Below are 15,923 nucleotides of genomic sequence, written 5' to 3'. Positions count from 1 at the left end.
CCAGATTTCAAATTCTTTTGAGATGGAATTTGATTCAAAGTCTACAATTGTTGCATACATAGGAGGACTTTTCCAATTGACTAGAAAGTGATGAATCTCCTGAGCTTTGATGACTGATTCAACTTTTTGAATCCCGAGAAGATAATTTCTACATCTAATTTCTCAAATTACGAAAATGAAGAATTCAAAGACGAAGAGGAGATGTTGAGAGGCGGTGCTTGTGACGGATCTACAATTGGGGAGATTGCACGTGGTGGATTTGGGTTGTCGGGTGATGTGACTGGATCGTTATGAGACTCAGTTGATACCATGTTAGAGTTTTGAATATTAGTCATGATTCTCTTATAATTAATGGAGAAAATTGAATTGTGATTTCATTGAAAAGTTAGTTACACTGGTTTAGATCTAGTTGATGACTTGCTATAGCAGGTAATGCCTAGGGTTAACTGACACTTGTCAGTCAGTTAGTTACAATTCGTTAGGTCTGTTCTAGCTTTAACTGGAAGTTAATTACAAGCCTATACTAGTGTACATTAATCCTATAATAAGCTCGTGTGAGCTTACTTAGTAAATTCCACAATATTATATGAGTGATTCCTTTAGTAACTTGTTACATGAATTTCTATTTTTTTTCTTTTCAATTTTCTATAACTCATCATTCATTGCACAGGGTCAATTCTCATATTTCATGACTTGAACCTTCACCCTCCTACATTCTCGTTCATCATATTGAATAATGATTCTAATGTAACTTGAGCCTTCACCCTCCTACATTGAGTTAAGTAAGTTTCATCCTTTACTTTCTTAAAATTCCACATCCCTACTAATCACCACCTTGTTCTCAATTGGTGAGAAGAACTTGAATGCACTCGTGGAATGCATGGTAGCCAATCAAAATCATGATTTAGCCTCTACCATCTAGCTTCCGTATCAGTTGCTCTGATACATATCTGCAATTCAATAAGCCAAAAATCTCGAAGTGTCTAACACTAGGTTTTAGGTCAAACCAAGCTTCATAAGGTGTCTTATTGTTCAACTTCTTTGTTGGACATCTATTAATAATATAAACAACAATAAAAGTACCCTCACTCCAAAAATGGTTTGACATTTGCCTTACCTTGAGCATGCTTCTTGCCATGTTCAAAATACTTTTATTCTTTCTCTCGGCAATGCCATTAGGTGTGTAAGGTGTTATAACATTATGCTTAACCCATTCCTTTTCACAAAATTGAGCAAATTCAATTGAGGTGTATTCACCGCTACCATAGTTTCTCAACCTTCGATTACACATTCAACTCGCTTCTTAACTAGCAGCTTTAATCTCTTGAAATTAGTGAATACCTCATTTTTCTTCTCCAACAGATAAATCCACGTGTATCTTGTAAAGTCATCTATTAATGTTAAGAACTAACAATTACCTCCTAGTGGCTTCACTTCAAAGGGACCACACACATATGAGTGCACAATTTTCAATTTCTACAATGACTTTTTGGTAATTCATATTTAAATGACCTTCTTGCTTGCTTGGTAGTGCCACACTACTCATATAATTTCTTTAGCATTATGATATTGGGAAGTCCATACACCATCTTATTCATGTACATCAATCTGGGACTTCTAAAATTGAGATGGTCAAACCTCAGATGCCAAGTCCAATTTTGATCTCCAACTGTAGTTTGATGCAAGACACTGATGGTCTAGAATGTTGATCATAATATTGAATTTTTTGTAGGTTGACAAGGGTGCCTTTAAGATTATCTTGTAACTTCCATCAAACACCTTGAGCATTTTATCTTCTTGCCTGATTATGTAGTCTTTCTCAAGCAATTGACCCAAGATGATCAAGTTTATTACCATAGAAGGAATATACAACACATTACATATGATAGCTTATTGTCCATCCTTCTTCTTCACAAGAATGTTTCCCATTTATTTTGACATGACCATGTTGTTGTTTGAAAATCTAATGGAGTTCCTCATTGACTCATCAAGCTTAATGAGCCCATTTTTATTACCTGTCATATGATTTCTACACCTTGTGTCAAGGTACGTACCAAACATTGGTTTATTCTGGAACCAATTGTGTATCAGCCATTAAAATGACCTCTTCTGAGTCAATAATTCCAACATAAGAAAATTTTGTTACACCCTTGACATTTTCCATCGATTATTTATTGAAGTAATAATCCCAAGCACAATGTCCAAGTTTTTGGAAACAATAACATTAGACTTCCTTCATCTCCACCATCTTTTTAAATTCTGATTGTGAAAAGCACCATTCTTGTTTGTCTTGCTCTGACTTATTGAGTTCTTGTCTGCACCATCACTTTCTTTCTACTTTTTATTCCATTTTTCTTTGCATGTGTTGTTATTTGAGAAGGTCTTTTTTCCTTTTCTTGGAGAATTTGACTTGCAAAGATGTTCAGACACCTTCTCTGAATTGATTTGTTTCAACCCCAACTCATAAGCTTCAAGTGATGCTTGTAATTCTTTAAAGCTTAATTTTTGAAAAGTCTTTGAACTCCTCAATTGCCAAAACAATGTGATCAAACCTAGAAAGAATAACTCTTAGAACCTTCTCCACTTTGTGCAATTCAGAAATCTTCTCTCCACACGACTTCATTTGATTGGTCAAAACCACTAATTCTGAGAAGAACCCAACAATTGTTTCACCATCATCCATCTGCAAATTCTCACATGGTTTCCTCAAGGGTTCCAATTTGTTTTTCTTTAGTTTCTCATCCCCACTATATAACTTCATGAGAGTATCACACACATCTTTGGTTGTTTCTTGCTCAATTATCTTCTCAAAGATATTTGAATCCACCTACTAATAGGCCAAGAACCAGTTTTTTCCATCTTTCTTGTTCAATTCACGTTAAGTGATTTTCCTCTAATGTCAAGAAACCAACATTCACAATTTCAAGCACATCTTGAAATTTGAATATGACTTTCATTTACACACACCATCTATCATAATGTTCTCCTTTGAAAACTGGTAGATTGGATGAAAATTGATTGGAGGTTGTACTTCCATTTGCCATTGATGGAGATTCAGGATCGAATCGGTGCTCTAGATGCCAATTTGTTAGATAACTTATGTTCTAAGTTACTTGGAAATTGAGAAATTAAGAGAGAATTAAGAGCAATTGAGTGAGAGAAGTATTATTAAAATGAAATTAGATAACAAGAGCTACTTATATGGTTAAAAAACATTAATCATTTAACCAAACAAAAAACTAAAAACTGTGACACTTTGTTTGTGTTACAAGTTACACATGTAACACTTTCTAACTTTCACTAATAGTCGTATACAAAACAAAATTAATTCCTAATAAAGTAATGAAGTGATTTGAATCAAGTAACAAAAAAATTAGAAATTTTGAGTTATGATTCGAATCATGATTCGAGTCAAGTAGTTCAAGTCACACTAATCCATGAATCGGGTCGTGTTTCCCAAACTGAATTCAATAAAAAATACAATCATGATTCGATTTAGATAAAATCGTGAATCAAATCATGTTTCCTGAATGAAATTCAATTGGCAAAAAGATGTCCATGATTCAATTAAGGTAAAACCGTGAATCAAATCATGTTTCATTAATCCAATTTTTGAGAAACATAATTAATCATGATTCAATTTAAGACATTTCATGATTTGAGTCATACTGAACCAAAGTACTTAATTTGAATCATACATTTTCTTGATTCGACGCAACTTCACTGACGCATGCAAAAGTCATTTTTTAAAAAGTGCAAGTGCAAATTTATTGTGTGGAAAATTCAATATAATAAATTTAAAAGACAAGTAATAAAACACTCTAATTGCATTCGATAACCCTATGAGCAATTTCAAGTGGAATCACCTCTTGGAAGGGGTGTTCGTGGGCCCGTTTGATTCTGTTTTGAGAGAATCTGATGTCCAAATCGATCAAAAATATATGAATTAGTTTTAATTGAATTTGCACATTTTTGCGATAAAGCCCAAACCAAATCAAACCGATAAATAACAGGTTGGTTTGGGTTGGATTGATCAGATAAACTAAAAATAAATATGCATAAATATTTATTAAAAATAAATAACTTAGCTCAACTAAATTTCAATAATAATATAAAATTTCTAATTTTTTTCCTTATAAATTATAAATGTCACAAATGGAATCTCATTTTTCTTCTTCTTGAAGTTGAATACTTTATACTAGTTTTTATGATAATTATGATATAAACTATCCAAATTAATTATGGTTAATTCGGATAAACGGATACACGGGTAGAGTTTTGAAAATTCGATGCTCGAACCAATTAATATCGAGTTTCGTTGATTTGGTTCAATTTTTGTCCGAACCAAACAATGTGGTTTGGTTTGAATTCCGATTTAGTTTGGATTTGCCTGAACCAATTAACACCGCTACCTCTTGGAACCTGAATCTTTCAACAAGGATGCGATGATGTATCTCCTTAACCATGATGATATCAATGAGATTAATAATTCAACAAGTATTTATTCCACCGACTATACAATTGATCATACCAACTATTAACATTTATTAATAAAGATAAGATATAAAACAACAAATGACAAGTGAAAACAAACCAAAAAATACATGGTGTACATTCACAAACAACCAAGTCCCACACCTAAACTCTAAAGTAACCCCCACAAAGAACAAGAACCAAAACAATTCAAAACAAAATTCTTAAAAACATTACTCCCATTAGGATTGAGAGTCATATCATATGTACCTTTCAAACCATAATATGTGTAAAACACACACAAACACAAAGTTCTTCTTACTATATGTGTATTTTCCATAACATGATGAATGATCCTTAATTAATGTCACTGCAACTAAGCAATTTCCTCCTCATCTTCCTCTTCATCAACCTCACCATCTTCCATTGCAGCAGCATCTTGATATTGTTGATACTCAGCAACCAAATCATTCATATTACTCTCAGCCTCAGTAAACTCCATCTCATCCATCCCTTCAGCAGTATACCAATGCAAGAAAGCCTTTCTCTTAAACATAACAGTAAACTGTTCCGAAACACGCCTAAACATCTCTTGAATCGATGTCGAATTCCCCATAAACGTCGAAGACATCGACAGTCCTGTCGGAGGAATGTCACAGACACTCGATTTCACATTGTTCGGTATCCATTCGACAAAGTAAGACGAGTTCTTGTTCTGAACATTTATCATCTGTTGATCGACCTCTTTCGTGCTCATTTTGCCGCGGAACATGGCCGAGGCTGTTAAGTATCTGCCGTGCCGTGGATCTGCTGCACACATCATGTTTCTTGCATCCCACATTTGTTGTGTCAGTTCTGGAATTGTGAGGGAACTGTATTGTTGAGAACCCCTTGATGTTAAGGGTGCAAAACCAACCATGAAAAAGTGTAGACGTGGGAAAGGAATGAGATTAACTGCTAGTTTTCGAAGATCCGAGTTGAGTTGGCCGGGAAATCGGAGGCAACATGTTACTCCACTCATTGTTGTTGAAATCAAATGGTTCAAATCACCAACTACACCAACAAAATATGCATACATTAATCTGCTACTCAATCATATAAACAACATAATTTGCAGCTTATTGCATAATCACTTATCACGATGAAAATAAGCTGAAAACAACTTATGAACATGTTACGAGGGGCTATACTAGTATATAAGTTCAAATGAATCGATCCAGATATAGTCGAGTGTTTCATATGAACTGTGAAATTTCACGAAAACACTTACAACTTGGATTAGTGAGCTTGAGAGTTCGGAAACAGATATCGTAGAGTGCTTCATTATCAAGAACCATGCATTCATCAGCATTCTCAACTAGTTGATGAACAGAAAGAGTTGCATTGTAAGGTTCCACCACTGTATCAGAGACCTTCGGAGAAGGAAACACCGAGAAAGTCAACATCATTCGATCGGGATACTCTTCTCTGATCTTTGAAATGAGCAAAGTCCCCATTCCTGATCCAGTTCCACCTCCCAATGAATGACAAATTTGAAAACCTGTCAAAAAGTATATCGACAATATTAAATCGCGACCGGAATTTAAACTTTCAGACGCAACTTCAATCGCGATCGCAGTCTAGATCTACCTATGCTTATGCAAAACAACACTAAGAACTGAGTGAGTGAAGTACCTTGCAAGCAATCACAATTCTCGGCTTCTTTACGGACAACATCGAGAACGGAATCAATAAGCTCGGCTCCTTCGGTATAATGTCCTTTAGCCCAATTATTACCAGCTCCATTTTGTCCAAACACAAAGTTATCAGGCCTAAATATTTTTCCGAACGGACCGCAACGCAAACTGTCCATAGTACCTGGTTCAAGATCCATAAGAACAGCTCTAGGAACATATCTTCCACCACTAGCTTCATTGTAGTAAACATTCACCCTCTCAAGCTGAAGGGGTGAGTTTCCTACATAACTTCCAGAAGGGTCAATCCCATGTTCATCACACATAACCTCCCAAAACTTTCCACCAATTTGGTTTCCACATTGACCAGCTTGCACATGAAGGATTTCTCTCATGATGAAGTTTTTGATGATTTCAAAACTGGAAAACTGAGATGGAATGAATGAAAGTGGGGGTATGAATAGGCTTTTGTAGGTAGAATAATATACAAGAAAAGATAGGGTGATAATATTGATGAAATTGGTATATTTCTATTTATGTAAAATGGAAAGAAAAATAAAAAAATAAAAAATAAAATTTAATGAATAAGTTAATGTGGGTCTGTTGGGAGGGGGGGCATGTCAAAGTCTGAATAAGATGAATGAGCTGGAAAATAGAAGGTGACAAGAAGTTGCAATTGTATTATTGATTTGTGAATTATATGTTCTTCCTACCATTTGATATCCTATCTGTCAAATATGATTTGGTCATAGTGGCATAATACTGGTTTTGATTAGTAACTTGACAGCGATTTTTCACCTCATTTGTTGGACAAATCATGCTTAGTATTTAATATTATAGGTTTGTGATATGATACAAATTAAATTACATGCTTTTGCACATGCAAATATGTTTTGACTTTTTTAATGCACAAGTTACTGAGTAAATTATTGCATAAAACTGACATAGCTATCATGAGGTAAATAAGGTAGTCTATCAATCAATTCTAACTCACTAAAAACAGGATTAAGATAGTACAGTGAAAATTATTAGGATGATGTGACTTTCAAACTTCCGACATGAATTAATACCAGTTTGGTCTGACCACGTTTCCAAGCATATAAGCCTCACAAGGCAAAAAATTACATCACATATTATTCCATATATCTGAAAGCGGATCCCGAGAGAGATAATAGGACTATAGCCAAAGTTTTACACGCGATTCGACCCCAAAAAAAGGTGGTATACACAATTAAACTTCCACAGAAAGAACCTTAATAAAGCAACTCCTCAAATACATGATCTATAGATTGCTCCCACTTTCTATGATACGATTCCAAAAGCCTCTCAGCTGGAGTCACACCTGCCAACACAAGAAAACAGATTAAACTTTTGACAAAAGCTACCAATGATTGTGTTAGTTAATTTGCAATCTACAGCAAGCAAGATATTGAAAGTGTAAGTATGTTAAGATTGGCACCTTATGAATATGCATATTTAAATAAACCAAGTTGTTATGAAATGGAATAGGCCTACCTGACGATTGTAATAATAGTCGGAGATGCTTCGTTAATAGGTATATAATTTTAAAATTCATTACCTGTTCTAACCACCTCAGCTAGCGGATCTAAATATCTGGATTCATTAAAGCCTCTTCTTTCCAAGCCATCCTGTAGATACATACCAATCCACGCCCTTAGCAACATTGATGATAATAGCAATAACAAAAAAATTACACCTTACCTTTGCCAACTCTAGAACCACTTCAGCGACACGCTTCAGCAAACCATCTCGAAACGGTGTCTTTAGACCAGTTACAGGGACCTGCCAAAGAGACTCCAGTTGTAAGTGTGAGAGAGAGAACGAATATATTTCATCATCCAGGTTTCAAATCATATTAATCAGTCTGAAATCCAAGATGCTAACAAATAAGAATTGAAATAGTTCCGTTTCATCCTTTTCTAAGCTCTGCAAGTAACTTAAGCTCTAAGACAGGTTCAACGCAATTTGTTCAAGTGTTTATCATCGGTTAGCCCATGTTACCTTATTCCTTAGCATTTGTCTTTCTTCTAAAGTCCAATCTGCTATCAAATCCGAAACACGTTGCAAAGAAACCTCATCGTACAATAAACCTACCTGACACAATCAAGAAAATTACATTGAGCTTATTTTACCAAATTGAAGCAAGTCATAGAAGGACGTGCAAAAAATGTTAGAATAAAAAATATATAGTTTCAAAAAATTATTATTAAAAACATTATTCCTTTTGAATACGTTATGTGACTTTCTCAAGGACAAAGTGTGACTGCACTACAGATATTATGCACAAGTAGAAGGCCGCCACTCACCCAAAATGCTGGTAAAGCATACAACCTTTCCCGAGGTCCTCCGTCAGCCCCTCTCATTTCCAAATACCTCTTTAGCCTGACCTGAAAAGAGTAATGTAAAAGTTTTATAGTAAAACAACTAAAAACTTGCTGCAAAACAATGGAAAAATCAACAGATACCAGTAAAATAGTGAAACCAACACAAACAAACCTCGGGAAATATAGTGGTCAAATGATTCTCCCAATCATTAAGAGTCGGTAATTCACCAGGAATACTATGAAGCTTTCCTGCCATAAAGTCCTGCAATGAAAAATACAGTCAGGTCTCTATGCTTAAGAAAGCCAAGGCTACATGAACTCTGTGATAAGCAATGTAAGTTTCACAATAAAGAACGGCAGGGATACATTATATAGCCTAAGATGACAAGAATATTAAGGATAGATGGGAACCCGGAAGGTATTTCTAGTACAGTCGATATATCTCTTTTTCCGATATGCAAAATACATTGGAACATCTAGAGCATAATCAACGTACTGCTCAAACCTGCAATCAAAGAGTTCGAAAATAAAATAAGTGGAAAAAATATTAACTAAAACATTGCATGAAATAACATTGAGAAAACTTTGTTTCATTGTTGTTAAATGGCAGTCATGGCGTGGCAGATTTTTTGATAACAACCATAGCCAATATGTGAAGAAAAGCCAGCAATGGCGGCACCATAGCCGCAATGGCATGTTTATATGGTGGAATTTAGGTCTTTATCCCTTTTCCACCATCAACAACATTGCTTTGTTTTGAAAAAAAAACAAAGCAAAATGTGTATATTTCCAAGTACATGTTATATGAAGGTTCGCTGAATCAGCAAAGAACTAACTGTCTTAAGTAATAATGATTTGCGATTCAAAAATTATCTCTTACCCGAAAGAGTCCTCAAAAACAAAAGGCAGCATGCCTGTGCGGTCCGGGTCAGTATCAGTCCAAATATGACTGTTTCAAATTTATGAAAATGGGATAAGACACCTTAATAAAACAAACTTAGAGAGGAAACAACTGCGTGAGAAGATCGATGTACCTTCTCATACTGACAAACCCATTGGGCTTTCCCTCGGTGAAAGGTGAATTTGCAAAAAGAGCTGTCGCTATCTGTTATTAAGGTAACAATAATTACATCATACATCACTGAAAAAGTTCCTTAGTAAATAGAACAGAAAAATATCACGTAACTTACCGGCTGCAAAGCTAGACCAGCACGAAATTTCCTGATCATGTCAGCTTCAGAACTAAAGTCCAGATTGACCTGTAAGAGTTTATGTTAATATCCACCATGATAACTGATTAGATGTCACCTCACAAAACATCACACGACTCACCTGTACAGTGCATGTCCTGAACATCTGGTCATGCCCAAGAGAACCAACTTTGGGCATGTAGTTATTCATAATCTCATATCTTTCCTGAGCCACAACACAAAGTCAGATATAGCATGTAATTGTATTGAACCACTAAAAGTAAGAGAAAGAAGCACTGTCACTGTTCAGTTACTAAATGGAATAGAGGCTGCTATCAGACCTTCCCAGACATGACATGTCTTATTCGGTTGATTACAAAAAGATATTAAAAATTGTGGTAGAGCGAGTTAATACACAGAAAAAATGATGAATGAGTTTTATTGATGATGATGATGATGAAAATATTGTGATAATTATAAAATTGTCTGTGTTAACTGATACTATATTACCGTGCTGGTTATGCACAACCAGTTCAAGGATTTGAAAATTGAGGAGGGCGGAAAAGAACTACCTTTGGCATCAAAGGTATGTCTTTACGCTCAGACTTTGGCTGGAAACCAATCCCCAAAAATCCGATTCCCATTTCCTTAGTAACAGCTCTAACCTATAAATAGAAATATATACAGAAATAATTAACAGAGCTGAATAAAACATCTTGGTGGCTAGTCAGATTACAAAAAAATAAAAAATGGCGAGCTAGTGCCAAAATTTAGTCATCGTCTATTATGTCAGAACATACAACATACAAAAGTTAAATGACTATCAATGTGATGGCTATTATGAAGGGAATATGATTGCTAATTGAAATAAAGAAACAGATTCTTTTATCATATAATCCAAAACTAGTGCGTAAGACTAACTTGATCGAGGTGCGAATTAATTTCAGCACAAGTTTGATGCAGGGTTTCAAGAGGGGCTCCACTAAGTTCAAACTGACCACCTGGCTCCAATGATATGCTTTGCTTTCCCTGGTTCACATAATGTTCCAAAAAATTACACTTTGATTCTCCGACAGTAACAAGGCATAATCAGGAAGTATTTCATATACTAGATCAGAATGTAAATCTCAAACAAAAATGATAGCTTCTCTTGTTCGTGAAAAATATTAGCTTACCTGTTTGAGTCCAATAATGTTACCACCTTCCATTAATTTTTCCCAGTTAAATCTCTCGGCAATGCCATTCAGCAATTCTGCTATTTGTTCATATTTCAACGGACGCAAGCTTCCAAGCTCAAAACCAAACTTTTCATGTTCAGTACCTATTCTGCAAGAGAACATAAATAATTAACTGCATGCAAACAAACATGACAAACATAAGAGACAAATCAAATCTCATATTAAATACAAATTTAAAGTGCTTTTGAACGGTGCATTTTGTAATAAAGAACTTCAACATGGCATTTTGTAATAAAGAACTTCAACATGTGGCATTTTGTAATAAAGAACTTCAACATGTGGCATTTTGTAATAAAGAACTTTAAACATATGGCATTTTGTAATAAAGAACTTCAACATGTGGCATTTTGTAATAAAGAACTTCAACATGTGGCATTTTGTAAGAAAGAACCTCAACATGCATATTTTCAATCAACCTAAAATTTCCAACAATTGAAAATATACACCCACTTCCATTGTCTTTACCGACAATCACAGTTTAAAAGAACTATCCACTATAAAGAATATAGTCACTTGAAATTAACCACTTCAAAAAAATTTAGATTATCTATAATTATAGTTCAAAAACTATCATATTCTACCAAGAAGAATATATTTCATTTATAGCTAAACCATTTCAAGAAATTTCACATCGTCATCACCAACAATTATATACTATATCATTAAAAATATATTTCAGTTAAAACTAAAGCACTCCAAGAATTTCATTTGTGGCTGCACCTCATCATCTCTTTCACAACACCACCTTTTCAATACCCGGATATAACAAAAGCTCTAATAGCAGTTGTTGGAAAAAAATCAAAACCAGCATAGAGAAAAATATCAAGAATAACACTATGAAAACTGTAACAACTTATGATTTATCCTCAACGACACCAGACCCGGGTACACTTACATCCTTCAAAACAAATATTTAAATACAACAAAAAACCAAAGGCAAAAACTGTCTGCATGTATTGAAACATCCAATAAAAAACAACAAGAAGCGTAAAGAGAAGTGAAGATGCACCTCCATTTATCCTTGGGTTTACAACCAGATGCAAGGTAATCAATAAGATCCTGTTTTGTAAGCGGTTCAGTATCAACCACAGTACTTTCAGACGCAGGACTAGCAGCAACAGTCAATCTACGGTAACCAACAATTCTCCTGTCAAAACTAGTTGACAAGAAACAGAAACTATTAGAAACTGAAGTTTTCCGTATTGCATGGTGGCTTAGAGGAGGAGCGGAGGAGGAAGCGACTGCAAAGATAGTAGCCATGGTAATGGTTGGAGCACTAGCAGCAACAAAGTCTAAAGATGGTAATGCTATTTATATGTATTCTAAATGATTCCACATACTAATGCAGTTCTAATTAAGTATGTTTTTTTGCTTATCCTAAAATGTTTTCCTAATGTCCTATATTATTGAATATTAGTTGCTAGTGTCTTATATGCAAATGGTGCTTTTCAATATATGATACTGAAAGCCAAATAAAATGGCAATGCACTTTGTGAGAATAAATTTGTAGCCTTCGTATAAAGTAGAAAATATAGATTCTTCTTTAGCGGATAGAGTTAAAACCATAAGATTTAGAACCCAATTCCATGTCTTTTGTCGGTCTATGGATATGCTTCTTGTCTTCTAAAGGATTACACTTATGAAAGAAGACTCATTCTACATTTAGAACTCATTTTAGTCTCAAATAAATTAAGAGAATATTTTAGTTTTTCAAGGAAAGAAATACAAAATAGGGATTATTTATTTTTATATATTATACTAGAACTTTTTATAATTTTTTAAGTGTTAGAGAATTCGTTGTTAAGGAATAAAGTAAAACAGTGGGAAAGAGAGTTTCTTTATTAAACAAAAAGTCGTTTAATTGTGAGAGAGAGAGGAGAGAGACAGCGTGATCATTCAATTCACTTTTTCAATGAGCGTTAAATAATTACAAGTAAATAATAACAACCAACCTCTCTCTTAAAAAAGTGAGAAAGCAACGTATTTATATACTACTAACATATGTATCTAATGTATAATGATAACACTAATACATGACATACATAGCTACTATATAACATCACACGTTAGCTATTTTCGACTATTGCATACTTGAACAAACTTTGACTATAGCATGCTAATTCGACCCTGACGAATAATGAAGCTACCCCTTTAAGTTTGGAGTTCGATCCAATACTTAGCTTATGACTACAAAGCTACAAATCTCCACCTTGGAAGAAACTCCAAAACCCCCATGGAAACAAACTAGTCAGTATCATGCAGTTTTATCAACTGCATACAATGGAAGAACTAGCTACTTGGCAATGACTTAGTGAACATATTAGCAACATTGGTATCAATTAAAACTTTCATCATTTTGACTTCTCCTCTTTTGATTTCCTCCCTGACAAAATGTAACCTAACATCAATCTGCTTGGTTCTCACATGATAGGCTGAATTCTTGGACAAATGTATGGCACTTTGACCATCACATTTAACAATGATTGCTTGACTTTGAAGTTTCTGTTCCTTAGCAAACTTTTCAAGCCAAAATGTTTCTTTTACAGTTTTAGCGAGAGAAATATATTCAGCTTCAATGGTTGATAAGGCCATAACCTTCTGAAGTGTTGCTTTCTAAATTATTTTTGTACCAAACATAGCGAAAACATATCCAGAAGAAGATTTCCTGGTATCCATACTTCCTGCATAATCAGAGTTAGCACATCCTTTGACCTCAACTTTGTTATCATCACCTTTAGCTCCACCGTAACTCATGACTCTGCTCATAAATCCTTTTATGTACCTTTGGATCCATTTCCATGCTTATCATGCGCCTTGCATATGGTATGTTATCCATATAGGCTCTTTCGACCTCGGTACTAGGACTTTGAGTTATGCTCAGCTTGAATTGCTGAGTTGTTGGTGTTATAATAGGTTTTGAGTTCGACATACCAAACTTGTTGAGAATCTTCCTTAGTTATGACTCTTGAGATAAGCATAATTTTGACTGATTTCTATCTCTCTTGATATCGATACCTAAAATCCTATTTCCATCTCCAAGGTCCTTCATTTCGAATTCTTGGTTAAGTTCAGTCTTCACTCTCATTACATCTTTGACGATGTTGCTTGTTATGAAGATGTCATCCACATAGATCAATAAGATGACAAGTGAATTTTTAAGTGAGAACCTGAAATAAACACAATAAACGAAGTTGCTCCTTGTGAAACCTATGCCAGCAATGAACATGTCGAATATCATGTTCCTTTGCCCCGGAGATTGTTTCAGGTCATATAGTGACATGTTCAGCTTGCTCATATAATCATCCTTACCTTTTTCTTCACACCTTTCATGTTGTTTCATCAGAATTGTTTCGTCTAGGTCACCATATAAAAAAGCAGTCTTTACATCCATCTGCTCCAATTTTAGGTCGAACCTAGTCACCATAGCAATGAGCATTATAATGGATATTTGTTTCACAATAGGAAAGAATACATTATTGAAATTCACTTCTTCTCTCTTATATAGAGGTTGGAATATGCACCAACTTGATGTAAAGTCGACCTTCCTCAATAAATTTCGAGAAGAAGAAGTTTAAATGAAGCTCCCACTAGTTTTTAAGGTGAAATGGCAAAAGAATATGATGTACATGTTGAGAAAAGCTTTGTATGGATTTAAGCAATCACCGAGGGCATGAACAAGAGGACTGATAGATTCTTGATCAAGCTAGATTTTAATAAGTGCACATCAGAACATGGATTGTATATGAAAGGCTCATGTGAACAAGACCAATGAATCCTATATCTCTTTGTGGATGATCTATTGAACAAAATTTTTAATAAAGATGAATTGACAAAGTTCAAGGTAAACATTAAAAATGAGTTTGAGATGTTAGACTAAGAAAATTTGGCCTGATTCCTAGGAATGGAAATTGTTAACACAAAGCATAGAGTTTTCTTGCATAAGAAGAAACATGTAGAAGACATCTCAAAGAAGTTCAAGACAAGTTATTGCAATTCTGCACACACCTATGGACACCAACATCAAATTGAAGAAGGAGTCAGAAGATGAACTAGTGGATAACACTTTGTAGAAGCATATCATTGACTCATTGAGGTATATTTGCAATACAAGGCCTATTATTTGTCATAGTGTGGAATTGGTTAGTACATTCATGAAAAACAAAGGTTATGTCATCTACTTGAAGCAAAGAGGATTCTAAGGTACATTGGAGGTACAACTGACAATGAATTACTCCTGTCAAATCAACAAAACACAATAATGAAGAAAGCGAAGGTGTATTGTTATTCTGATTCATATTACAATGGTGTTTAAGATGATATAAAGAGCATAAGTTGTTACTTGCTCATTCTTAGATTAACACCAATATCATGGAGTTTAAAGAATCAATGAATTATGTCTTTATGTTCATGTGAGGAAGAGTATGTTGCAGCCTCCTATGTTGCATGTCAAACACTTTGGTTAGAGATATTTGAAGAGTTGAATGTGAGCAATTTTGTGCAAATCAAGTTGTTAGTGGACAATACTCACTAATTTATTTAAAAAATCATCCTATAAATCATGGTAGGAGAAAGCACATAGAAAGAATGTACCATTTCTTTAAGGGTCAAGTTAGTAAATGGAGGTTGAGCATCGAGTATTACAAGACACAGTTGCAATTGAATGACATCTAGACAAAAACCTTGAATCATACAAGATTTGAATTACTTAAAGGGTTAATGGAAATAAGGAGCTTTGAAAATATGAATCCGTAAGGGTATTAGGAATTAATTCAGTTTTGTATATGATTGTTAATGACAGTAATAATGTAACTTGCAAGTTGCAACACAAAAAAAGTGTCACGGTTTTTAAGTTTTTGGTTAGTTAGTTGGTTAATTCTTTCTTAACCATAACCATATAAGTAGTTCTCTCTTTGTATGTGTGATCTAATTCCATTCTAATAATATTTGAATCTATTAATTACTCTCAAATCTCTCTCAATTTCCTCAATTTATAAGTAACTTAAA

General features: G+C 34.4%; 2 protein-coding genes across 4 annotated transcripts; both read right to left on the bottom strand.

The window, feature by feature from the left end:
• Window positions 1-4,521: 4,521 nt before the first annotated feature.
• LOC131603631 (tubulin beta-1 chain) lies at window positions 4,522-6,656 on the bottom strand. Its single transcript, XM_058876025.1, has 3 exons — window positions 6,148-6,656; window positions 5,744-6,013; window positions 4,522-5,526 (listed from the first exon to the last, which is right to left on the bottom strand). Exons 1-3 carry the CDS (start codon window positions 6,539-6,541, stop codon window positions 4,850-4,852), a joined length of 1,341 nt encoding a protein of 446 aa, XP_058732008.1. The 5' UTR covers window positions 6,542-6,656; the 3' UTR covers window positions 4,522-4,849.
• A 529-nt stretch (window positions 6,657-7,185) lies between these two features.
• LOC131603629 (glutamate--cysteine ligase, chloroplastic-like) lies at window positions 7,186-12,300 on the bottom strand. 3 transcript variants are annotated; one of them, XM_058876023.1, is made up of 15 exons: window positions 11,929-12,295; window positions 10,857-11,007; window positions 10,603-10,710; window positions 10,254-10,346; window positions 9,824-9,907; window positions 9,682-9,750; window positions 9,526-9,596; window positions 9,372-9,440; window positions 8,903-8,996; window positions 8,664-8,753; window positions 8,474-8,554; window positions 8,169-8,261; window positions 7,869-7,949; window positions 7,726-7,795; window positions 7,186-7,488 (listed from the first exon to the last, which is right to left on the bottom strand). In XM_058876023.1, exons 1-15 carry the CDS (start codon window positions 12,177-12,179, stop codon window positions 7,400-7,402), a joined length of 1,494 nt encoding a protein of 497 aa, XP_058732006.1. In that variant the 5' UTR covers window positions 12,180-12,295; the 3' UTR covers window positions 7,186-7,399. The 3 variants fall into 3 exon arrangements, 2 of the variants coding, with proteins under 2 accessions (XP_058732006.1, XP_058732007.1); XM_058876024.1 differs by having other exon boundaries at window positions 10,857-11,002; window positions 11,929-12,066; XR_009284471.1 differs by lacking the exon at window positions 7,186-7,488 and having other exon boundaries at window positions 7,739-7,795; window positions 8,169-8,257; window positions 11,929-12,300.
• Window positions 12,301-15,923: the final 3,623 nt, after the last annotated feature.

This window comes from Vicia villosa, linkage group LG5 (genome assembly GCF_029867415.1).
Source record: "Vicia villosa cultivar HV-30 ecotype Madison, WI linkage group LG5, Vvil1.0, whole genome shotgun sequence".
Taxonomy (NCBI): Eukaryota; Viridiplantae; Streptophyta; class Magnoliopsida; order Fabales; family Fabaceae; genus Vicia; species Vicia villosa.
Note: the sequence above shows the minus strand (reverse complement) of the source record. Positions and strands in the feature narration are given on the sequence as shown.